This window comes from Myotis lucifugus, unplaced genomic scaffold (genome assembly GCF_000147115.1).
Source record: "Myotis lucifugus unplaced genomic scaffold, Myoluc2.0 scaffold_0, whole genome shotgun sequence".
NCBI classification, from domain to species: Eukaryota; Metazoa; Chordata; class Mammalia; order Chiroptera; family Vespertilionidae; genus Myotis; species Myotis lucifugus.
Window position 1 is genome coordinate 25,734,717 of NW_005871048.1, and position 24,562 is coordinate 25,759,278.

The following is a 24,562-nucleotide window of genomic DNA, read 5'->3' on the forward strand; positions in this document are numbered from 1 at the left end:
AGGAAAATTTTGGCCTTTAGATTAATACATTGAATAATAAAAATTCTTTTTTTAAAAAAAATGTCAATTTATAACATCTTTTTTGTTCCCCCCAGCTAGGGTCTTTCTGGAGAATGAACTTCTATTTGTATTTCTACAAGTAACAGTTTGGCTTAGATGAAATATCTAATTCATAATACTGGTAGATGTGCCAAAAAGTCACACAAACCAGAAGGTTAAAAATAATTTCTATCAACTCTGCACAGTGTGTTTGAGGATGAGCAGATTGTTGTAACTTTCCTGCTTACAACCAAGGCACATTTGTCAACAGAGGCATTTAAATGTTTGTGTTTATCTGATAGCACAGAAACAGAAAAGATCAGGTAGGAGGAAAAGTCAACATTTATTGTAACCTATCTCCCAACACTCAATAATAGTCACATAGTAACATTTTTGAGAATTTACTAAATACCACCCAGTAGGGGAAACACTTTATAAATTAAGGATTAATTTACCTTATTCGACTCAGAACAATCTTAAATGCCTCGAACTATGTAATGGTTTATTAAGCTCTACAAGAAAACATACCAAAAATAATTTCCTTTGTCCTCCTGGAATGTGCACTCAAAGGAAAGAATTGGAAGTAAGGCCACGCCCTCTTGCAGTGGCACATGTCCCACTTCCTTCCCATTGGAGGCTTTCTTATGTTTCTAAAACGTACTTGATTTTATGTTGGTCAGCATCTCCTGCAATCAGTGTGTGCATGTGTGTGCTTGTCTTTGGCTAGAGTTGCTAACATTAACTGTGGTCCAGAACTCAAAGTGTTGAGGATTTTATTACAGAGGTTCCCAAGTGGTGATGAGTATCTATTTCTAATTCCCTTCTGGACCATTTGGGAGTGGGGGTTAGCGGGGAAGAATGGGTGTCCCAGGATGAGAGGAGTGCAATTTACAGACAGCTGGCAGGGGCACTTGTGAGATGCCCGATGAGCTCCACCCTCAAGGTATGGCTTGGACACTTGTCTCTGGGTCATCACCTGTGAGCAGGGCTTTCTCTGTCCCCAATTCTTTCCAGCTTCCATTGAAACAGTTCCTCTTATTTGATGCTGGGATCTCCAGCACAAACAGGACTGGGGTAAAAGGTCCACTCAGAATACAGACTTGAGGCATGGTTATTTAAAGAGCCAGGACTAGGAACACACTTTACTAAAATGAGAGCAGCTTGTGGCGGGACAAATAGTCCTTTAATATGATATGATCAGTCAGATACAAATGGGTCCACAAGTCAACAAAGCTCCTTTTTGGCGGCAACGAATAATTCCGATAGACAGTATTAATGTTCACATACTTTAGAGACTGGTTTTCTGCCACCTCAATGAAACAAACCTAGATTACCTGTGACCTGACCACATTCTAGACCATTTATCCACTTACTTAGCCAAGAACTCTTAGGTCTCCCTAGAAATCAAGAGCCAGGTATAAAAGCAGGACTTAGTGAGAAAGAAACAATGATAGACCCATATATTTTTGTTTGTAGGTGCCCAGTTTTGGCTCAGATGCAGGCTGGATCGCCTCAGTTATTCTGGGACAGGTCTGCAAAGGTTGAAAAGAAGGGCCCTTTTTCTCCTTATGGGAACAAATCATGGCTATCGAACACAACAGCGGCTTAGACATTTTAACTGCAAGGGACGTGACATACTTTTAAGCTTTATAAAAGGGGGTTAAATAAAAAACTGGCTAGGCAAGATGGATAAAATTATTTTATTAAGGCAGTGAGAGACTGAAATGCAAAATCAATAGCAAGTAGGACACTGCAGAGCTCGTATGAATCCCCCCCACCCCCATAGGGCCCAGGGACAAACCCGAGGACAGTGTATTTGCCAATGAGAAGACACTTTCTGCTGCTATCTCCACCCACCCACCGCTGCTCCTTCTCACTCTCAGCTGATGCGTTCACCTCCTGCATCACTGAGAAAACAGAAGCAAATAGGAACTCCCACACCTTCACGTCTTTCTTCTGCCAAATCCAAGACCAACTTCATGCACCCATTCTCTTACCTTCCCTCCGGTCACAGGGGAGGAGGGATCCCTGCTTCTCTCCACTTGGGCTCTGTCCCACCCCTTCCCAAACACATTGTTCCTGCTGCTAGTGCCCCTTTCCTGCAGCATCCCTCTCTCCCCTAAACGACATCGTTCCAAGAGCAAGTGAGTGCACCCTAGTGTAGCCCTTCGCAAACATGGGCATGCATGTGAATCACCCAGGGATCTTGTTACATACAGACCACAATTGGAAGTCAGGCTGTATTTCCCATCTTTAAAATAAGTCCCCTCTTTTGACCCAGTCGTTTGCTCTGTAACACCCTCCCCGTTCCTTAGCAATACTGAGAGAGGTGTCTGCAGTGTGTCCGCTTTCATTCACTCTCTGCTCAGTCTAGCCACAGCTCTGTCCCCACCACTGAACTGAAACTTGTCAATACACTCCGTTTGTCAAATCCACTGGCACCTCTTGACCTGACAGCGGAGTTTCAGAGATGTTATCCCTTCCTCCTTCTGGAAATACTTTTTTTTTTTTTTTTACTTCTATGAAGCCTCTTCCTAATTCTTCTACTTCAGTCATTTTCATTCTCCCTTCCTGGCTCCCCCTCATCTGGTCAACAGCTTTGTGAGTCTGTTCTGGGCCCCTCTCTGTCTGTATTCTTTCCCTGCATGACTCCTCCTATTAGTGTGATCTGAAGGACCTTCGACATGCCAAGGACTTTCACATCTGCATCTCCAGCCCTGACTCCTACATCCATCCACCTCTTGATATCACTTCCTGCATACCCACCAGGCCCAGTCGCAGCTCTTCCTCCACTCTTTTCTAGCTCAATAAAACCAGCTTCATTTACCCAGTTGCTCAAGCCCAAAACGTAGGCAGTTCCTTAATTTCTCTTTTTCTCTCCTCCCAGGTACAATCTATGAACATGTCTATGGTGACTTTACTTCCATAACATTCAGTATGTCCACCCTGGTCTCAGCTATCATGCCCTCGTGGACTACAAGTCATTTCCTATCTTGTTTTCCCTCTGCGATACATTTTGCCTAAAGGGCTTTTAAAAATGTAAATTAGATCATGTGATTCCTCTGGTTGAAACACTGATGGCTTCCCATCACACTGGTGACAGAATCCCCGCTCCTGACATCTTCCTGGGCCACTCCCCCCTTCGCCTGGCCACCTGTCCTAGGCACCCTTTATTTCCTCAACAAGTTAAGCTGGTTTCTCCCGCGGAGCATTTGCATCACCTACACTGGTTCCCTGGGCTGCTCCCGGTTGCCTCCTGGTCATTCAGAGCTTGTTCTGGTTATTGCCTTTTGCTTCCAGGTTGATCCCTCGCCCTTTCTCCTGAAAACCACATTTCCCAGCTCCCTTGACAATGGCTTTTGGGGGAAAGAAGGGAAAAAATGACCATTTCTTTCTCCCTCTCTCTCTTTCCTCTTTGCCCTCCCCTGGCCCCACCTACCTCCCCACCTCTGAGTCAGGGGGCATTTTCTAGGAGTGACTAGGTGCTGGGTCCCCTCGGTGTGTAGCTCCCCACCAGAGTGAGACAGCCTCTCCTCCATGATCACAAATACTGCTTAGCAGCCCTGTCCATGGCTCCAGCTTCTGCCAGTGGGTTTGTGTATCTAGCATCTGCGCCCCAGAAACATCCCCTTCGTCTGGTAGTGGCTTCCTACATTCCTAACATCTGTCCTAACATCCATTCCATTCTCAGTTCTCCCATCACCAGCGTAGCTGCTTCACTATGTTAAATTCATTTGTGCGAAATACTTAGAGCAGTTTCTATTTCTTTGGTTGAAACAGCTCCCAACTACACAGTTCACTCAGGGCAGCCCTCCGTCCACCGGCTTGCTCTCCAGCACATGCACCTACTGTGAGTCTCTTCATTGCACCTTCACTTCCTGCTGTTTTTCTTCTTGATTTCTCTTTGTTTGGTGCTGTCTTATTTATCACTGTATCCCCAGAGCCTAGAAGGGTGTCTGATATGTAGTTGGCATTCAATAAATATTTATTGAATAAGTGAATAAGAAGAATAGACTTAGATTTAGCTCCACAGGATACAGCTCAAATGGGGAGATGATGCGAATGGAATGAATGATAATCAGGATTCTAAATACAAACTCCCGGAAAAAGAAAGGAAAATAAGAAACATTAGGGGAACAAAAAAAGTTACCCTTTGAGAAGAAAGACAATTAATGGGGAGATGGAAACATTTATTTAATATCTATTAATGTGCCAGCTGCTTTATATGCATGGCTTCATTCTGTTCCCACATCAACACTATCAGGTAGAGATGATCATCTTACTGATGGGGATACTGAGTAGCTAAGAGGTTAAGTAACTTATACAAAATCACACAGCTGTAAATGTACAATGGGCTTCAAGCCCACAACATCCATCTGCCTGATTAGTACCAGGCCAGGCAAGTACATCACAGCCTCAATCCATGTCCATCCTTTTATTTTATAAATGCAGAAATTTAAATGCCGAAGTATAAACTATTTCTGAAGCACGTATTGTATCCTATTAAACTGATGGCCATCCCCAGTGAAATAATTTGAGATTTTTTTTTCAAGTTGCTTCCCAAGGTTTTCTTGCCCTTTCCCACTGCCTTCCTCCCCTCCCCAAATACACAGAAAGACAGACCATAATCCATATAACAAAGTAAAGAACAATGTTGCTGTGAGCTGGATAAAGTGGGCCTTTGGTGCTTTCTTCCAGGTTGACCTCAGAGGCCTGTTTTAGTGTTATTTAGTCTGCAGTAAGGAGGGTGTAGGGGACAGGCCCGCCCCATGTATCAGCAGCATCCCATAGAGCAAGAAGTTGTTCAAGTATGTGCTCCATATGGCATCAATAGAGAAAGATGGCACAGTTCCCTCCAAATTCGCCAGGCCCTTTATTTGTACCAGCATCATCTCTGTTTTGTCCGCTTTCATTGATGAGCCCTATTGTCTTCTTAAGGAAGACAACTGAGTTCTCAATCATGTCTTTGATTTTTCTAAACTGTGCCAAGGCCTGAAAACGGTAAGGTATGTTATATTATGCAGTTTATAAGGTCAATGAAGGGGAAAAGCCCCTAACAGTAGAGCAAATCATTTTTTCCTCATGCTGGCTTTCCTCGTTTGGTTGTTCAAGTCAGGCCATTAACATGGCTTTGCCCTGATCTGTTCTTAAGAGTTTTCTCTATCCCCAAACATCTTGCTCTCAGAACACCGAAAACTTACAGCAAACAAACAAATCATGGAAATTAAATAGCAATAAAACTGTTGTTGGCTTCATATAAAAAATATTATCCAGTATTTAAATGGCGATTATTTCCAGAAACTTGGCAACTGTAACCATACAAATGATGAAATTGATTCCAGTCACAGTCCATATTTGTTTGGAAAGGAAATACCAGTAGTGTTTGAAAAATGGATTATTAAAGACCTTGGTTTTCTGAAGGTGGCTCATATGTTCTATTTGCTAACACAGCATCTTGTTGGGGGAAAAAGAAATAATAAGTGCAGCTTTTCCCTACCCCAGATTATTTTCACTACAGATCTTTAGAGCAGGAAATAAAAAACAGCTAATGGTTCATGGGGCATGTGGAATTAGTTTAAGCAAAGCTGAGCCCTGATCCTGCTGACCGCCTCCTCTTTCCTGTGCTGTTTTGTCTATGCCGGCCTTAGAATATGTCAACAAATCTCTTTTAAGCTCAGATGGGAAGAAAGGATGGTGATTCTCTCTCTTTCTGTAAGGGAGTAATTTGCAACAGATGTGCTTTTTTAGAAAGGTACAAGTTTGTCTTGTAAAATATTTGTAAAGAAAAATAGCCTCCGGATTTCACGAAGTAATCCTAACTTGGTTTTGGAGATGTCACAAAGAGCATTGTTTTTATAATACTAATATGATTCTTTTCTCACACAATTTGATTATAGCTCAAGATTAGTTTTTGGGAAGAGCCAAGTTTAAATATCTAAAACAATATAGTGAGGAAATACCATATGTGACTTGATGGCTTTTTGACAGTGACCTGAAAGGAGCCCCATTTCAGTCATGAGATGTTGGTGAAAGTCCCAGAAACTCTTTTTAACTGGTAACAAGATCTTAACTTCTCCAAACCTCAGTATCCTTATCTATACAGTGGGGGAGCCACCTGCCCCTGCAATCCAAGTGGTAAGATAAATGAAAAATGCTTTATAAACCATAAAAAGTCCTATACAAAGGTAAATGAAGAAATGATTGTTTTAACAAATCTATTCAAGAAAAAAACCTTTGAAGTTTCCACACTTTGTGTGTATATCCTTTTGTACATATAATAAAACTAGAGGCTTGGTGCACGAAATTCATGCACAGGTGCGGTACTAGGCCTGGTCGGCAATCGAAGCGTGAGAGTCTGGCGTGGAAGGGCAGGTCCCAGCTGACCGCTGGGCCCTGGGCAGCACCTGGGCACCCCCCCCCCCACATGCCCCCTTCTGCTTGAGTCATGGCGTCTGAGTCCCCACGCGGAGATGCAGTGAGCGCGGCCAATGCCATGGGCCAGGGCACAGCTTGGACCTCTGGGCCACCCAGAGGTGCCACACGGAAGCTGGGCGGGCATTGCACTCCCTCCCAGCCGGCCTCGCAGACTGGCTCCTGCGCAAACCCACAGGGAGCCTGATTGGTCCCGGCAGCTGCAGCCCAGCTCTCCCGGAAGAGGCCGCGCAGGTGTGGGGTGGGCTCCTTGTGGGCGCCCAGCACCTGAGTACAGGGGCTTCCCCGGCGCGCAAGCCCTGGCACCCCAGGGGAGGGTAGCAGGGGGAGTGAGAGCGAGCTCGGCGGACACCCCACATTCTCAGTGCACCTCTGGCCCCAATCACCCATACCCCCAGGTAGCCAGTAAGAGGTTGGGTGATCAGGGCCTGCTGGCCACCATCTGTGGGGCGACCGGGCCCCTGCTTGCACTCACCTTGGCCTGGCACTGCCCACTCACCTGCTTCACCATCCCACTGCAGTCCCACTCTCGTTGGACCTCCACTGCTGCCCGCTGCCAGCACCATGTTGCCAATGCCTGCCATGTTCCGTGCCGCCTCCTGGTGGTCAGCGTGTGGTGTGTCATAGTGAGCGGTCAAACTCCCGGTTGAGGGGGCAATTTGCATATTAGGCTTTTATTATATAGGATGAATATTTTTTAAAATTAAAATCTGCACTAGTAAGTAGATTAGCAACAAAGCTTATGCTGTTTGAAATGAAATAAGTTCTGGCCCTGATTCAGCCATAAGGCTTGTTGAAGGACAAATCACTGGTTCTAATGGGAAGTTTTACCTGCATAGGCACATTTCAAAACCCTATGATAAAAAGGTGTGTGCCTTATATGAATGAATATGACTAGCATTGGCCTAAGAAGAATACGTAACTTTCAGCAGGGAATACTATAAACTGAGAAACTTTCTGCTCAATTTTCTTTCCTCCCCCAAATATTTATTGTTAAGAGTATTACAAATATCCCTCTTCCCCTTCCCATTACCCACTCCTCCTGGTTCCTGCCTGCCCCAGGTCTTCACTACCCTATTGTCTGTGTTCATAGGTAATGCATATAAGATCTTTGGTTAATCTCTTCCCTTCCCACTATCTCCCCTTCCCTCTAAGATTTGTCAGTCTGTTCCATGTTTCCATGCCTCTGGTTCTGTTTATCAGTTTATTTTGTTCATTAGATGCCTTGTTCATTTATTTTGATTTTTTAGATTCAATTATTGATAGATATGTATTTATTGCCATTTTATTGTTCATATATTTTATCTCTTTTTTTTTCTTCTTCTTCTCCTCCTCCTCCTTCTTCTTAAAGAATAATCTTCAACATTTCATGTAATACTGGTTTGGTATTCATGAACTCCTTTAGCTTTTTCTTGTCTGTGAAGCTCTTTATCTGACCTTCAATTCTACATGATAGTTTTGCTGGGTAATGTAATCTTGGTTGTAGGTCCTTGCTATTCATCACTTTGAATATACCTTGCCACTCCCTTCTGGCTTACAAAGTTTCTGTTGAAAAACCAGCTAACAGTTGTATGGGTGCTCCCTTGTAGGTAACTAACTGCTTTTCCCTTGTTGCTTTTAAGATTCTCTCTTTGTCTTTGACCCTTGGCATTTTAATTATGATGTGTCTTGGTGTGGGTCTCTCTGGATTACTCTTGTTTGGGACTCTCTGTGCTTCCTGGGTTTGTAAGTATATTTCTTTCACCAGGTAGGGGAAGTTTTCTGTTATTATTTCTTCAAATAATGAAGGTTTTCAATATCTTGCTTGCTCTCTTCTTCTGGCACCCCCAACATGCAAATATTGGTATGCTTGAAGTTATCCCAGAGGCTCCTTACAATATCTTCATATTTTTGGATTCTTTTTGCTCTTATTGGGTGTTTTTTTCCTTCCTCATATCCCAAATCATTGATTTGATTCTCAGAATCCTCTACTCTACTGTTGAATCCAAGTCTCGGTGTACTTTCTTCTTTACTTCTGTAGTTGTAGGACATACATTCAGCCAGATTTCAGGCAGTTCTGGATGATGGTTGTTCTGTATTTTAGTTGTAATTTTGATGTGAATATGGGAGGTGGTGAGTACTGGCATTTATCTACGCTGCCATCTTGGTCTCTCTGCTCAATTTTTAAATGCCATGTCTCAGGTGAGAACAGATATGGCTGAAGGCACCAAAGAAGAGGGAGCATAGACCGCAGTAGAAGTTTGAGCTGAAATATTAGGCAACTGTTTCCTCATGTGGGGAATGAAAATAATACCTATTATTGTAAGGATCATGTGACTGTTGGATCATGTAAAATGGCATGTATATGATAATCCATGATCCTATTAGATGACAAAGAAGTTATACAAACATAAACTAATATTTCTGAGTATATCACAAATAAGAAGGGAGAAGATCCTGTCATCTTTATTAAGATTTAATAAGGTTTAGCATTCAAAAGTTTTATAGTATTTCCTTTTTCACTCTTTGAATTGTTAATAACGTGTATTGAGTACTTCCTATGTTCCAGACATTTGTGGTAAATGCTATAAATGGGTTAAATTCATTTAATTTTATAACCATTACAAACATAAGTGCCATTATTACCCCCATTTTACAGTTGTAAGTAAATTGCTCAAAAAATCACATAGCTAAGAAAATAATGGAGGTGGGACTTGAACCATGCTTAGCAATAGAGCCAGTTAGTCAGAAACCTAGTCATTTTCTAAATAAGCTGGTAGTCATCTAGAATAGAGCACTCACAGCCTTCTCTAAACTCTCAACTGCCCTCTCAGCTCTGCATTTGAACTCTAACCATATTAAGACTCCTTTGTCACTCACTTATTTTCCTCTCTGGTTACTTGGGAACAGCAGCCTCACAGCTTGTTGTGGCTTCTATCAAGGTTAGTCTAGAGCCAGGCTGCTCAGCCCTTTCAGTTGGGAGTCCTTGTAAAAGCAGAGCGTCTCATGGGACCAAACCTGACATGGGATAATCTATAAAGCCACTCACTGGAAAGTGCGCTTCCTGCCTGCTGGCAAGGAGATTAAGTCAAAGGTTTTGATATTGATAGATAGTCCTAATCTTTTAAGAGCTTTCAAGTACTAACAGGACAGTTAAAAGAACTTTTCTTAAATCATTAGGAAGAGGGAGATTTGCCAGTCCCTTAGGACCTACAAGATGAGGGGCTTCAGTAGCAAGAAATTGAACTTCAGGGAACCCTCTCCCTGACCACAGGTACATCCCTGGATGCTATCTGTAAGGTTTATTTACATTTGCATTAAATGAAAATGAAATGTTTTATGGACAGCCTTTTACAAATAATAATTATTTTGGCTTAATTAGAAGGTAACAAGATTAGTTAACAAGTTTTGTTTTTGCCTTGGGTTTGTCATTTTTGTTTCTGATCCAAGATGTTTTCCTTCCCTTCCTCCCACTCACCCCCAAGCCCTCGGTCTCCTCATCCCCCTTCAGTCTCCGGAAGTGTCTTTTCTGCAAGTCTTTTCCTCCCTTCTCCTTTCTCTTTGCCTCAGTCTCTGCCACTCCTTTCTCTTTCCTTCCCTTCTATCTTCTTGCTCTTTTCTCCCTTTCTTTTCCCTTCCTTCTTTCCTTCTGGGCTTTCAGCATAACCCTGACAAGTGCCAGCTGCCATTTCAAAAGTGCCTATTGTTTACACTGTCCAGCCTAGAGGACCCTTTTTATCTTAAGTTACTCTTTATCACAAGACACTTTTTTATAGGCCCACAGTAACAATATTATAGGAAAAACAGATTGTTTTAAAGTGTTAGATTTTACATAAGAAAATTCTTAATGAAAAAATAAATTCCTGAAGAAATGTGATCCCCCACCCCCTCTGTCAAGAACAGAATTATCGAGTCATGTTCCTCATGGCTTATTTCATGAACTATTGAACAATCTATCACATTTGTTAAACACATGTCCTCTCATCACTGGCCCCATGCTTGTAGCTTCTGCGTGGAATAAATATGGCTGGTGCCAAATAAGGTTGTTTTTGTTACTTCTGGACTTCAGTTCTGCTGCATTAAATGACAATCTCGTCATTTCAGAAAGGAATAGAGTAGGGTTGTGGCTTGTAAGGACACCTTTAATGTTATATGCAAAATGTATGACATTAAACTAACAGGCCAAGGCACAACTAAATGTGATTAAAAATTGCACTGTGTAAAGTGAGTTCTGAAAAGCATAGGGCTACCTTGCACAGAGGAAACAAAAAATTAAGACCAGGTAAATGCTCATTCTGCACAAAATATGTTTAGAGTCAGCAGAAGGGGGAAAAAGATTTAATGTAACAAAGCATCTACCATCGTTTTCTGAAATGGAATCTGCCAAGTTAACATTATGTCATCCGGGGCAACACTGAACAGGTGTGAAAGGTGTCATATACTAGGTATTTGGGAATTCAAATATTTCAAAATTTTTTTTAATATATGCATAAATAAAAATAATCTGAATTCCTTTAATAAGAAATTTTAGCCATACCTTTAATACTACTACTGATACAATACTTATAATTATAGACAGTGTATTTGTACCCAGCATTGTACCGAGAGCTCTACACCTCTTATTTTAGTCGTCTTTAAAACCCTGAAATGCAGATGTTTTTGAGAACTGTTTTATATTTTAAGAGAAAAAAAATAGTTTTAAATGGTGTCCATCTGTCCTCTTAACCTAAAATATATCTCAGAATCCTTTAATGTCTCAATGGAGGGTTCCTATTTTTAAGGTTAATATGAGGAAAAGAGCCAAGGCACCAAGTCACCTGTGTGGGACTCGATAAAGTAGTAAGAACTGAGTAAGACACTGAGATAAGGTTCAGTAGGTCAAGGTTCTCTGTGAGTTGCTAAGCTTCTGTGAGAATTTCAGTATTCTGGATTTCAGGCTGAAACATAATTTTCTGTATCTGAAAAAAAAAAAAGGAATAATGGCACAGAGAAAACATTTCATCACTTTGTGTGCCTTTATTCAATTTATAGCTCTTATCAAATATATTTTCCATGGGTTAGAAGTATAGATCTGAGAGGAAGTTTGTTTTGCAGGACATTTTCCTGAATGAACTAAGAAAGTTGTGCACCAAAACTATCTTTAGCATAAAAAATAAATCACATCAAACAAACATATTCCAAACACAACTGTACACTTTCTGCTGTGTGAGGCTATATTTGCTCACAGAAGAGCTATAGTCAATAATAAACTATAACAGTTTCTCATAGCAAGTATCAATCTTGTCACTTACCTTTTGCCAGAAGCTACCTAGCAAGTAGACTTTAAAGGAAAAGCAAAATTATGAACAAGATTAGCTCTTTGGGGTGGCAAGTCTGAATGCCTCTGCTAGGAAATAAGTAAGGTGAACAGATGCCCTGGTTTGCTGGGACAGTTCCATGTTATGCTAGTTCTGATGTTAAGATTTAACAATTGTCCCTGTCCTCCCCCCTCCCCCTGCCAAACCTTGCACTCTTAAGACAATCTCACCCTAGAAAGTGAAATAACAATTTTATAACATTAATATTTCAAGCAAACTTTCTGTATACCTGCTGTGACTGATAGAGCACAGGTGTTCAACAGATTCATTTTCTATAATGTCAACAGGGCTGACAATGACCACTTTGGCAGGCCCTACGTAGCATTAATTACCATTGTAGGATGCATGAGGAGCCCACACCCTCAATACATATCTCAACACCTATATTGTTGGCTTCTTGTTCCCATTTGGAACAGAATCAGTGAATGGAGGCACTTGTCATTTGGTTTGAAATCAATTAACAGGATTCTCCAAATATGTAAAACTCTCCTATAGATCCTTTAGCTCTTTAGATTTTCCTAAATATCGCAAAGCCAGGAAGAAGATACTTCTTTGGAAAAATATAGTAACTATCTGTTGTGATATGTGATAGTAAAGTAGGTGACTATTAAAGAATCATTGTATTTCATGTTGCAGTTATTGATGTTTTATAGACTATTTAAATATAATAAGATTTTAAAAATTATATAGAATCATTAGAAAAGTTGTACAATATAAATCTCACATGTTCTCAGATTTATAGTTATAGCTCTTTTTTATGGGTAATTTTTTTTTACATCTTCAAAAAGAAACCTTAATAATGCTTTTTTTTTTTTTATAAACCAGTGAGACTACCAGGCCTCTGGATGATTAACTACCCTATGATATTTCTTTCATCCAAGCTGGTTTATAAAGGAAAGCAAAAACGACAATAAAAGAAATGTACCAATTTATTCTATACTAATAAAGTATTGAACATTAGTGAAAAAAGTATGAAATATTGGAATGCAACACAGAGCAATTCTATTACCCGTTGCAGTTTTGGGTCATATACCGTATATAAAGAGTAATTACTTCATTGGTTGGAGACCACAGTGGAGGAATACAGAATTTGATGGAAGATTTTAAAATAAAAATTTTATCCCAAAGCATTTGCTTTTCAAAACTCTGCCAACAATACAACGATCTTATTTTGGGTTTGGGGGGCAGGGGTGAAGATCTAGGGATCTAGGGAGTGGGGTGAAAGTGCAGAAGAAACAAGAATGAACAGATTTTAAAAACTCTTTAGCCAATAATTATACATCAGCACTTTAGATTTTAAAGTGTATATGAAATATAATCTTTGAGATGCCTTAAATAACACATCTTATTCATAAGGATTTTTGTTTTCCTTAAATATTCTCTTTAAACAATATTTTGCAATTTCATATTAGTCTATCAGTTGTATGTATCATGTTAGTGATTTTTACTTTGTTATTATAAACAAAACTGCAGTATTTTTTCAGGTGTTAATTGAATATAGTGGAAATCCCATTCCTTGATGTCATATTTGTTGCTAATTTTTCCCCCCACTTAGCCTTTTAAATTTATGACTTTTGGCATAATGTTTTTAATTTTATGAAACTTTTGCTGTCCGTTATTTTCCTTGGTGATTTCCTTTACCGCTTATATGCTTAGAGAGTTCTTTCTCATCCCTAGGTCAGTAAATAATTTACCTATAGTTTCTTCTGTTTTTATAAGTCACTTAGTGTTTCACTTTTTAATTAATCTAGAATACATTGGGCTATCTATTTTAGATAGATGCTAAGGTAGATTTTGGGCTATCTCAAATAGATTTGAGGCTCTATTAAGGTAGGAATCAACATAATTTTCCCCAAATAGTTAACACAATTACCAATAACATAATACTTCATTCTTTATGATGGATTTGTTGTGCTTTAATCATACACCAATCTCTCCTTCAGTGCTCATCTTTCATACTTTAAATACTTAAAGATATAGCACAATAAATGCCTTCTCATTATTTCTCTTTTTCAAAATTTCTTGGTTATCCTCATTTATTCTTCTAAACAGATTTTGAGTACACTATTTCACTCCACTCCAGACACATTGGGATTTGCTTAAAATTGCATTAAACCTGTACGTTCAACTGAAAAAAATAATACATCCTTTTAATATTCAGTGTCTCGATGCAGAAACACAGTACTTCTATTTTTCTTTATATAGATTCTGCACATGTCTTGTTAAGGTTATGCCTAAATATTTTATATACTAGAGGCCCGGTGCACAAAAATTTGTGCATGGGGGGGGGCCCTCAGCCCGGCCTGTGACCTCTCACAGTCTGGGACCCCTCAGGGGATGTCCACCTGCTGGCTTAGGCCTGTTCCCTGGGGGATTGGGCCTAAACTGGTAGTCAGACATCCCTCCAGCAGCCCAGGAGCCCTCGGGGGATGTCCACTTGCCAGCGGGGAGCAGGCCTAAGCTGCAGTCGGACATCCTTAGCGCTGCTGAGGAGGCAGGAGAGGCTCCCGCCACCACCGCTGTGCTGGCAGCCATCAGCCTGGCTTGTGGCTGAGCAGAGCTCCCCCTGTGGGAGCACACTGACCACCAGGAGGCAGCTCCTGCATTGAGCATCTGCCCCCTGGTGGTCAGTGTGTGTCAGTGACCAGTCATTCTGCTGTTAGGGTCAATTTGCATATTACCCTTTTATTATATAGGAGATTTTACTGCTATTATGAAGGAAATATTTTTCAAGTCATAATTTCAAATAGGTAAGACATTTTTCTCAATGAGCTTTCGCTGTATAACCAACATGCTTCAATTTCAGCTTGATTTATTCTGTATGTAGAAAAGTATTTATAAGAGTACTTTACTTCATAGACATAAATGAACTCCGTACTTGAGAGAGGACACTGAAGGCCATGAAGATGATTACAGCAGATTAACTTTGTAATTATGAAAGGAACTAAAAGGAGCCACTGGTTATCCATTTTATTCTAAAGTGTAAAATTGCGTAGGTGCAATTACACATTTATTTTTATTACTGAGGAGGGAAAAAAGACAAGAATTTGATTCACCCATGTCTGTAATGACAAGTAAAAGACGAATTGAAGATAGTGGGGACTCTGAGAGGACCTAATTTTTCCTTATACTTTGAGCCTAATGCACCTCATCTACCTCATTGTCTGACAGTCCATTGTGGCATAAGCAAGATGAATAATGTAGGCAATATCTCCCATGGGAATTAAATTAAAAACAAAGGCTCTAAGTAACCAGTATCTAAAGATCATGTTATAAAACTGGTCCCCATGTCCTCAGTCCCACTGGACCCTGTTGTCCCTGGAGGCTGCATACACACCTGTCATTCACTTGCCCTTGGCTTTGAAGGTGGCAGGATGCCAGCCTCAGCCAAGTGTTCACAGTGCAAAGTGCTTCAGAGACTCCTCTGAAATGAAAGTCAGTATGTAAATGTGCAACATGACGACATTATTATTCTAGCTTCCTGGCGGCTTTCAGCAAGCACTGCCTGCCACATGAGGTCTCAAGTGTTCTGGCACAGTGTGCAAGCGTTCGAAAGAAGTTAAAGGAATGAAATTGGAGCTACATTTTCAGAGCTATTCAAGCTGGCATGGAGGAATGGAGTCATGGAATCAGGGTTGGATGGTCTCCACCAAACAGCCCAGGCGAGTGCCTGTGATGCCAGGCTACTAAGCAGAATTTTCAATCGTGAAAGGCCACCAGTATTTCTTCCTCTGGGTCTAAAATTACAAAATGTACACACCTCCCCCAGGCTCACACCATTCTCTGGGTGCTTTCTGCTCAATCCCCATCCACCCGTTCCCTGGAACACACCAGTTTGCTTAAATCCAGCGTAAGTTTTAAAATGAAGAACTAAGTACAAAGAGGAGAAAAAAGTTTAGTTAGAACCCTAATATAGCCATAAGCTACTGTATGACATCTGTGGCTATTATTTTTCAGAGGGGGCCAGGCTTATTGTATATCTCATCTGTCTTCGGTACTATCCTAGAAAGTGTCCACTTAGTGGATTTTAATTGACCTTGTCATTTAACCAATCAGAAAGGATATATGCACCCCTATGTTCATAGCAGCATAATTTACAATAGCTAAGATTTGAAAACAGCCTAAGTGCCCATCAGAAGATGAGTGGATTAAAAAACGGTGGTACATCTACACAATGGAATACTATGCTTCAGTAAAAAAGAAGGAATTCTTACCATTTGCAACAGCATGGATGGAACTGGAGAGCATTTTGCTAAGCAAAATAAGCCAGTCAGAGAAAAATAAATATCACATGATTTCACTCATTTGTAAAATATAATGAACAACATAAACTGATGAACAAAAACAGTTCCAGAGACAGAGAAGCATCGATCAAACCTCAGAGGGAAGGCAGGGGAGGGAGGGGGGAAGGGGGAGAGATCAACTAAAGGACTTGTATGCATGCATATAAGCCTAACCAATGGACACAGACACTGAGGGGGTGGGTGAGGGCATGAGTGTGTGTGGGGGGGATATATTTATTATTTCAAAGAAGGGGAGGGAGAGAGAGAATCATCAATGATGAGAGAGAATTATTGGTTGGCTGCCTCCTGGACTTCCCACAGTGGGGATCGAGCCTGCACCTGGGTATGTGCCCTGACTGGGAATCAACCATGACCTCCTGGTTCAAAGGTCGAAGCTCATCCACTAAGCCACACTGACTGGGCAACCTTATCATTTTTGTTTGCAGTTTTCATTCCTGACAGGTCCTCTAATTTGTACCCAGCAGTCTCTGCTGATGAAATATCTGAAGCTAAAACCAAACTCAGGTGTGTGGGTGGTGGGGTCAAAACACAAGGTCTAAGTAGTGAGTCATGGCGGGTCCAGGGTCAGCACAGATCCTGGTTGTGGTCATTCTGAGACATGACCTATCTCTTAAACCTTTATACTTTCTTTCCCCCTGGCTGACATTTTTCTGTTCATCAGGGCACCAGCAACAGAGTCTGAGTGCCCTGCTTTGCAGCTACCTTTTATACTAGCACAGCTCCACAATAGTGGCTACTCTTCCTCCTTCCCCTCCCTTTATATCCTGGATTCTCAAGGGGTCCTTGTATGTAAGAAGACATAGAGTTTAAGTTTAAAAATGTTAAGACAGGGACAATGCAAAGAATTCAAGCACTGAAGAATACCATTACTCATACAGAACCTCTCTTTTTATTATGTTTTAGGACAGTGAAAAGAAGGGGTTTATAAATAAAATCTATGCCATCCAGGAGGTATGCATCAGTGTCCAGAACATCCTAGATGAAGCGGCTTCCTTAGGCGAAAGGATAAAGAAGTAAGTGATGCTGACACGTGGGCCTGGCCTTCTGTGGAGACAGAGTGTCCATTTGTTTCTCAGGGTGAAATGCTAATTCGTTTTGGCAGGGGACACTCCTTCTGGATGATCTATTGCTCAGTTTCATCATTATTTACTTTGTTTCTGTCAGTCTTTGGTTTTATGAAAGTTCTGTCAATTTCCTTCCTGAAATTTAGAACATATTGGTTGGAAAGAAATTATACTTGTAGCTTTGTAGCTTTGGAGAAATAACACCATTCTAAATTTTAGCACAATTTCACAGTGAAAGGCTTTGTTCTTAAACAGAATATCAACTCATGATAAAAAAAAATAAACTAAGCAAAATGAGGATTTTGGGTAAGGAAGACACACATTTTATTGTTGGCTGAGGTATATTTTCAAATTAATCTAAAATTTTTTGAAAGTGATATTATATATAGCACCCTACCAAAATATACTTTTAAATTTGTGTATTTATATAGCTAATATATTATACATGAAATAAACTAATGCTCGGCCATTAGAAATTTTTTAATTCTGTGGATTTTTTAAAATCACCTTTATTTTTTTGAATAAGAAAATATCTAATGTAAAGTTAAGAAACATTCTTAATTTTATATTACTTGTGTTTTACTTGAAATACTTTTTTACTAATCTACTTTTTAAAACAACTGTTTAATTATAAAAACAATAGGTGATTTATAATTGATTATCAGTAAAAATATACTAAGGCCTCATACTACTACTGAACTATATAAAAATTGGCCCACTCAAGAAGGGGTGCTGTATATCCAGTTAAGCCCACATTTTCCTAGTTTCCATATATCCTCTCATTGTTTACTGTTCATAACCCAAAGTGTTCAGATTTGACTCTTTGGGCGTAAGTTGAAGAGGAGTAAGTTATTTAAACTAAAGTTTTGAGTCATTCATTTAGTGCCTTTGAGTCATTCATTTAGTGCCTTTAATGTTTCAAGGGATAATGAGTCTTATTTCATGTATTTTTTTGTTTAATACATTTCCACACATGCATAGATGCTGAGTTTCCACATTCTCATATCACATTAGACAGAACAGCCTCCCTCTCCCAAATGTGCCTCGAAGCAGCGATCAGTCTTAGACTTCTGAAAATTGATTCCCACGTCTTTCTTTTCCCTTCTTCCTCTCAATGTTTTTTTCTCCATCTCTAAGAACGTTCCCCTGTTCTCCACACCCTGTCCATGAAGCACAGGGTGAAGTCCTAAATGGGGGCTTTCCCTACTGAGTGAGTGTTGTCCTTTCTGAGGTACACTGGGTGTTAATACCTGATGACAGCATCTCATTGATACCAGAAAACCCTGGGTCAGCTCTCAGGCCAGGCTAGTGAATGCCTGAGGGAAAATGGTTCTTTATCTCTCTGGATGCTAAGAGACCTCAGAACAGGTGCTGGCTGGAAAACATGAGGGCCAGTTGGAGTATAGGACCAGATCTTGGCTGTGGACCAGCCTTGTGGTACACAGGGTTTTGTAGAACTTCCATAGGTACAGTAGTGATACAGGTATAAGTATAGGCTGAGGTGTAGCCATCTTCTCTGCACAATCTTTTGAATATTAAAAAGAGAAATTCCCCTATAGTCACATGGAATATAATGCATCTATTCAGAAAGCAGCTTCAGAAGCAATCTTTAAGGACAAAGTGAAAAGTCTCTATAATTGCATTTTGTTATTCATTCCAGAACTTTCTTGAATAGGGATCATATTCTAGATTTAGATTCCATAATGCATTGTGGGAAAAGGACAATCTTGTTTCCCCTGACATTAGCTACACTGGTAAGGATTCTTACTCTTCCAAGAGGAGAAAGAAAGAACACAGGGAGCCCTTCAGTGAAGCTGCCCAGAAGACGGGTTTTCTGAGGGAAGAGCCAGTGCCCTTGCATAAGGAACAGTGTGATGGATGGCTCTGAGCTGAGCCCCAGGAGAGCAGGCAGACCCTCAGCCTTCTGTTCTCTCCACAAGCAGCAGAAGCAAGGGAAGCACAGGTGTAAGGGAGGGAAGACATGATTCTTTACCTGGCAAGTTACAAGTTGCTCACTCTAGCCATGGGAATAAAATGACAAAGTCCAAAAAGCCAGACCCTAAAAGTAATTGAAAACAAGACAATCAGATTGATGCAACTTTGGTTCTTTTACTAAAAAAACAATTTTTTTTTATATTAAACATTTGACCTCAGGATACAATAAGCAAGCTATATGCTACAAAACTAAGGAATAACTCTTAAGTTATGCTGAGACACAGTACTGGAAGAAAATCTCTTAATAATCATCCTTTATGAGATCAAAAACTGCCCAGGACAAACCCCATTCCAAGTGAATATAACCCACACTACCAGGAAATTAGAACAAAAACACTAACATTTATCCACATCATGTACAATTTCTTATTCCTTTAAATATCTTTTGAGGCCTAATCCCTTCCTGATAAGAAATGCTAGATTGCTAATGTTAACCTTTCATTCAGTACTTTCAACTGGACGGTCCCATTCCTAAGCTGGCTGGCCATCGTGGCCCTCTGTGTGTTCACAGTTGTGCTGTACTTCATTCCACTGAGATACATTGTCCTTATCTGGGGTAAGTAAAGCCTTTTTTTTTTTTTTTTTTTTACTGTCTTAGCTGCTAAGAACAAACTATTTTTAAGGGATGAATTATACTGTCAGTAGTTCCGCATATTTATGGTCATGAAGCTACTCCATGATGAAAAGAGACAGGTCGGTTAAAAATCACAACAGTATAACGATTTAAGTCTACCTGCAAAATGCATTTTTCTTATCTGGCACCATAGGCTCCATCATACTATAAACAGGTTGCTGTGCAGATTCTTCATATATCAAAGAGTAGCTCGGTCTAGATATCACTCTGATTTATTTTCAGCACTTATACGTAAACAGAGGCATTTCGAGCCATATGGTGCGTTCAGGACAATATGCTTTTGTGCTACGGTGCTCTGTCTTGTGGAAGTGTCTGTAAATATGGTACTATATATGGTCACCTGTAGGATACAGAAAAGGGTCCCTGTCATTGACAGGCTGCTTAGGAACAAGAAACCTGCTTTATGTGTACTAAATAAGAATGCTTCTGCAAAAACCCCCTTTAAAAATAGTTTCGGGTCCTAATTTTTAATGCAGTTATGCCGCATGCCAACAGTTCTCATGTACCAAGTTTCAGCATTCTTGATAGTTTTGAGGTTCCTCCCCCCCACCCCATATCTGACAAAACTCTTGGTTTGGAAAATTCAATTCTTAATCTCCAAGACTGACTAACATATAAAACTATGACATTAATTATATACATACATACATATATATATACATATACATATGCACACACACAAGACTGGGTAGAAGTAGAATTCTCTACTTGCCCCTGGTCTCCACACACCTAAGCTTACTAAACCTATACAAAATGCAAAGAACTGAAATGGGCCTTAACTCCAGACAACATGTGCTCATACAACAAAAAGACCAAAGAGAATGTTTTGTTCTTTTCTTTTTAAGGCTTTAACGCACTATACTGGAATAAAGGGAGAAGGGGTCAGATGTCTCTAAGCCCTCCAGTTTTAGGATTCCTTTCTCCCTAATGTTTTTGGCCTCTTTTCCTATCATGAATACACCCTCTTACCACTTACCATAACCTTACCTCCGTATCTTGGGTAGGGAGTAGGGTAGTGGGAATAGTGACTATTTGTTCTTTTCTTAATTTCTATAGTTTAAAGAAACAGTTTCACCTAATACAGTACTTCCACTATGCTAGGGAAGAGGCTTTTCCCACCATGTTCTTTTTCCCTAGTGCCGTGATCGGCAAACCACGGCTGGCTCTCTTCCACAAAATACCACGTGCGGGCGCACACGTACAGTGCGATTGAAACTTCGTGGCCCATGCACAGAAGTCAGTATTTTGTGGAAGAGCCACACTCAAGGGGCCAAAGAGCCGCATGTGGCTCGCGAGCTGCCGTTTGCTGAGCCGCAGTTTGCCAACCACTGCCCTAGTGTATGCTCCAGCCCTCATCTTGCATTCCTTTCTCTGATATTTAAAACAGATGCTCTTATCGTGAAGGAATTAGAGTAGAGCATTTGGCAGTTTATTACCTCTAACCAACTGAGAGCCACTCCTGCCATCTAGGTTGTGATAGGTGGTGAACCTCTGGTTTCGTTTGCCCAGGTTCTTGGAACCTGGAGACCATGGCAGACATCTGGCTCTGTAACTTGGGAGCCACTGGCTGTCTTAAATGTGATTTTTAGAGAATGTGTTTGGGCCTCTTGTTTCATTCACTGAAATGAAACAAGAACAGTATTCCCTTTAGTGGTAGGTGATTGCTGAAGTACTAACCAGAAGTTTCAGAGGGGCCTCACATGGGGACACAGGAAGAGAAGAAAATCATTCTGCTGCATACCCTAAAGAAGAGCCACAATGCTCTAGCTTATGGCCCAGGTCTCAGCAGACCACTGCTTTCATATCAAGTTGCTTATGTATTTCTATGTGCATGTTTGGTAATTTAAGTGCAACACAAATTTAAAAACAGACTTGTTGTATTGAAATTCTACATTATCACACAGAATATGTAGGATAGATACTTCTAAGTTTTATACATTATTTTGACATTTCACCTGCATTGACCCTTTATCCACACTGACTCTTCAGGTAGTACAGAGGATTAACTATTGAGTAATTTAGCATGGGTAGATGTTTGTCTCTAATGATTCTTGGCTGTTGTGATCCAAGTTAGTTAATCATGGCAGCATCTTTTGCAAGAATTTAATGTACACTTCTTGTAATTTAAAAGAAAAACTGGTTTCTAAAAATCCCAATGCCAGAGATAGAAACATTTTTTTCTTGTGATGGAAACTTTTAAAATGTACTTTTAGCAACTTTCAAAAATGCAATTACAGTATTATTAACAATAGTCACCATGCTATTCATCAAATCCCCATGACTTATTTATAACTGGAATTTTGTACCTTATGACCCCTTTAGCCCATCATCCAATTCCCTCTTCTAGTAACCACCAATCTGTTCTCTGAATCTATGAGCTCATTTTTGTTTTAGATTCCATGTGTGAAATCATACAGTATGTTTTTCTCTGACTTATTTCACTTAATGTAATGCCCTCAAGGTCCATCCATATAGTTGGAAATGGCAAGATTTAGTTCTATTTTAATGGCAGAATAACATTCCATTATATATCACATTTTCTTTATCCATTCATCCATTGATTGACACTTTGGTTGTTTCCATTATTTTGGCTATTGCAAATAAGGCTAAATGAACATGCAGTGCATATATATTTTTGAGTTAGTGTTTATTTTATTCAATTAAATACTCAGAAGTGGAATTGCCTGTTGATACTGTAGTTCTATTTTTAATTTTTTGAGGAACCTTCATACTGTTTTCTGTAGTGGTTGCACCAAGAGTGTACAATGATTCCCTTTTCTCCACACCCTTGCCAACACTTACTTTTTTTTTAACAGGTGTGTCATTTTGGTTTTGATTTGTATTTCCCTGATCAGATTCCTGTTGGCCATCTGTATGTCTTCTTTGGAAAAATTTCTATTCAGGTCCTAGCTCAAAGAAGATATACAAATGGCTCGGTTGGAGAGTCATCCCATATACCAAAAATTGTGGGTGTTCTCCCAGTCCAGGCACATACCAAAAGCAACCCATCAATGTTTCTCTCTGTCTCTCTCTCAAAATCAATAAAAACATCCTTCAGTGAAGATTAAAAACACACAAAAAAAACACCTCAATGAGATATCACCTTACACCAGTAATAATGGCTATTATCAACAGGACAAGAAATAACAAATGCTGGTGTGGGTGTGGAGAAAATGGAACTCGTGTGCACTATTGGTGAGACTGTAAATTGGTATAGGCACTACAGAAAACAATATGGAGGTTCTCCAAAAAATTAAATTAGAGCTACCATATAATCCAGCTATTCCACTTCTGGGTATTTATCTAAAGAAATCCAAAACACTAATTTGAATATATATATATATTCTCCCTCTGTTCATTTTAGCATTATTTATAATAGTCAAGACATGAAAGCAACCTAGGGGTCCATCAGTAGTCAAATTATTGGTACATATCTATATAATGGAATATTAATCAGCCATAAACAGAAATGTAATCTTGCCGTTTGAGTCAACATGAATGGACCTAGGGAGTATTATGCTATACATATTTCCTATATATAGTAACACTGCTGTATTATATAAAGGAAAGTTGTTAAGAGAACAGATCCTAAGAGTTCTCATAGCAAGAAATATTTTTCCTTTCTTTACTTTGTAGCCCTATGATAGATGTTAAGTAAGCCTACTGTGATAATCATTTCATATGCTATACACCTTAACCCTATATAGTCAAGTATGTCAATTACTTCTCAATAAAATTGGAAGGAAAATAAAGTTAGGTAGTTTGGGGGCTTCTCTCTCATGTATAAGTCTTTAAAAAGTGGAGATGCCTGATATGGGGTTCAGATCCTATGCTCCTCAGGGAGAGGCTCTGGATTGGAGTTCCCTCCAGACTGTAGGTGCTGCACCGGGGGGTGGGGTTTATTGTGACATTGTGCCGCAGACACTCCTACCTGTTTCCATGTGGGCCTTTTCTTGTTCATCCAATGTGTAGTATTCACTCAGCCAGTTTTCAGAGAAAGTTTTTCCATAAGCAACTGTAGATCTGGTGTGTTCATGGGAGTTCAGGATCCTTTTATACCGCCACCTTCAAAGCTGGTGATAAATCCTTTCTCATTTAGTGTAACTTTGAAATAAAATCAAGGTCTTTTACACATTTAGCCTGCATAACAGTGACACCTCCTCCCCCCCCTCGCCCCCCACTCACACACTTTATCTTTTGAAAAAGAGAAAATCAATAAATGAGACTTCTTGCCTTAAAAACAATCCCAACCAAAAATGCAGGAAGACAATTTCATAGATGGGACACTAAAGCAAAGCTGCTACGTACAGTAACACTGAGGGGAGAAGCAAATAAGGTCATTGACTATTCTTGCCAGGTGGCTTTTGTTTCCCAAATGCAAAGGAAGCCACTAAAATACAAAGAGAAAAACAGCATCCATTGGGTTGGGAAGGAGAGAGGAAGGGTACAGGGAAGGAAGAAAGCCAGTAGGATTTATTGGTTCATTCAAGGTTAAATGGCAGCTTAATCTAGATCTTCGAATCACTTTAATACATTTGCCAGAAATGTGTTTTCTACAACAAACTTTGGAGATTTCAATAATCTATCACTTTTTCAGGCATCAATAAATTTACAAAAAAGCTTCGGTGTCCCTATGCAATTGACAACAATGAACTGCTTGACTTCCTTTCTAGAGTACCTTCAGATGTACAAGTGGTATGTAGATTTCATTATTACTACTATTTTAATGTCGGGTAGCATTAGTTTTTACTTTTATAT

The 24,562-nt window shown here is 39.9% G+C and overlaps 1 protein-coding gene and 1 long non-coding RNA gene across 2 annotated transcripts in view; one reads left to right on the forward strand and one right to left on the reverse strand.

Annotated features, from left to right (window-relative positions):
- The window catches only part of MCTP1 (multiple C2 and transmembrane domain containing 1), a 301,653-nt gene that overhangs the window by 274,248 nt on the left and 2,843 nt on the right, over positions 1-24,562 (forward strand). The window contains exons 20-22 of the mRNA XM_023749929.1: positions 17,015-17,124; positions 19,617-19,726; positions 24,402-24,499. Of these exons, the coding sequence (XP_023605697.1) occupies positions 17,015-17,124; positions 19,617-19,726; positions 24,402-24,499 (318 nt within the window). The remainder of the gene's footprint in view (positions 1-17,014; positions 17,125-19,616; positions 19,727-24,401; positions 24,500-24,562) is intronic.
- Positions 17,118-23,930, reverse strand: LOC106694569. The gene is made up of 3 exons (XR_002828065.1): positions 23,736-23,930; positions 19,169-19,234; positions 17,118-17,310 (listed from the first exon to the last, which is right to left on the reverse strand). It is a non-coding gene; the product is annotated as an uncharacterized LOC106694569 (long non-coding RNA).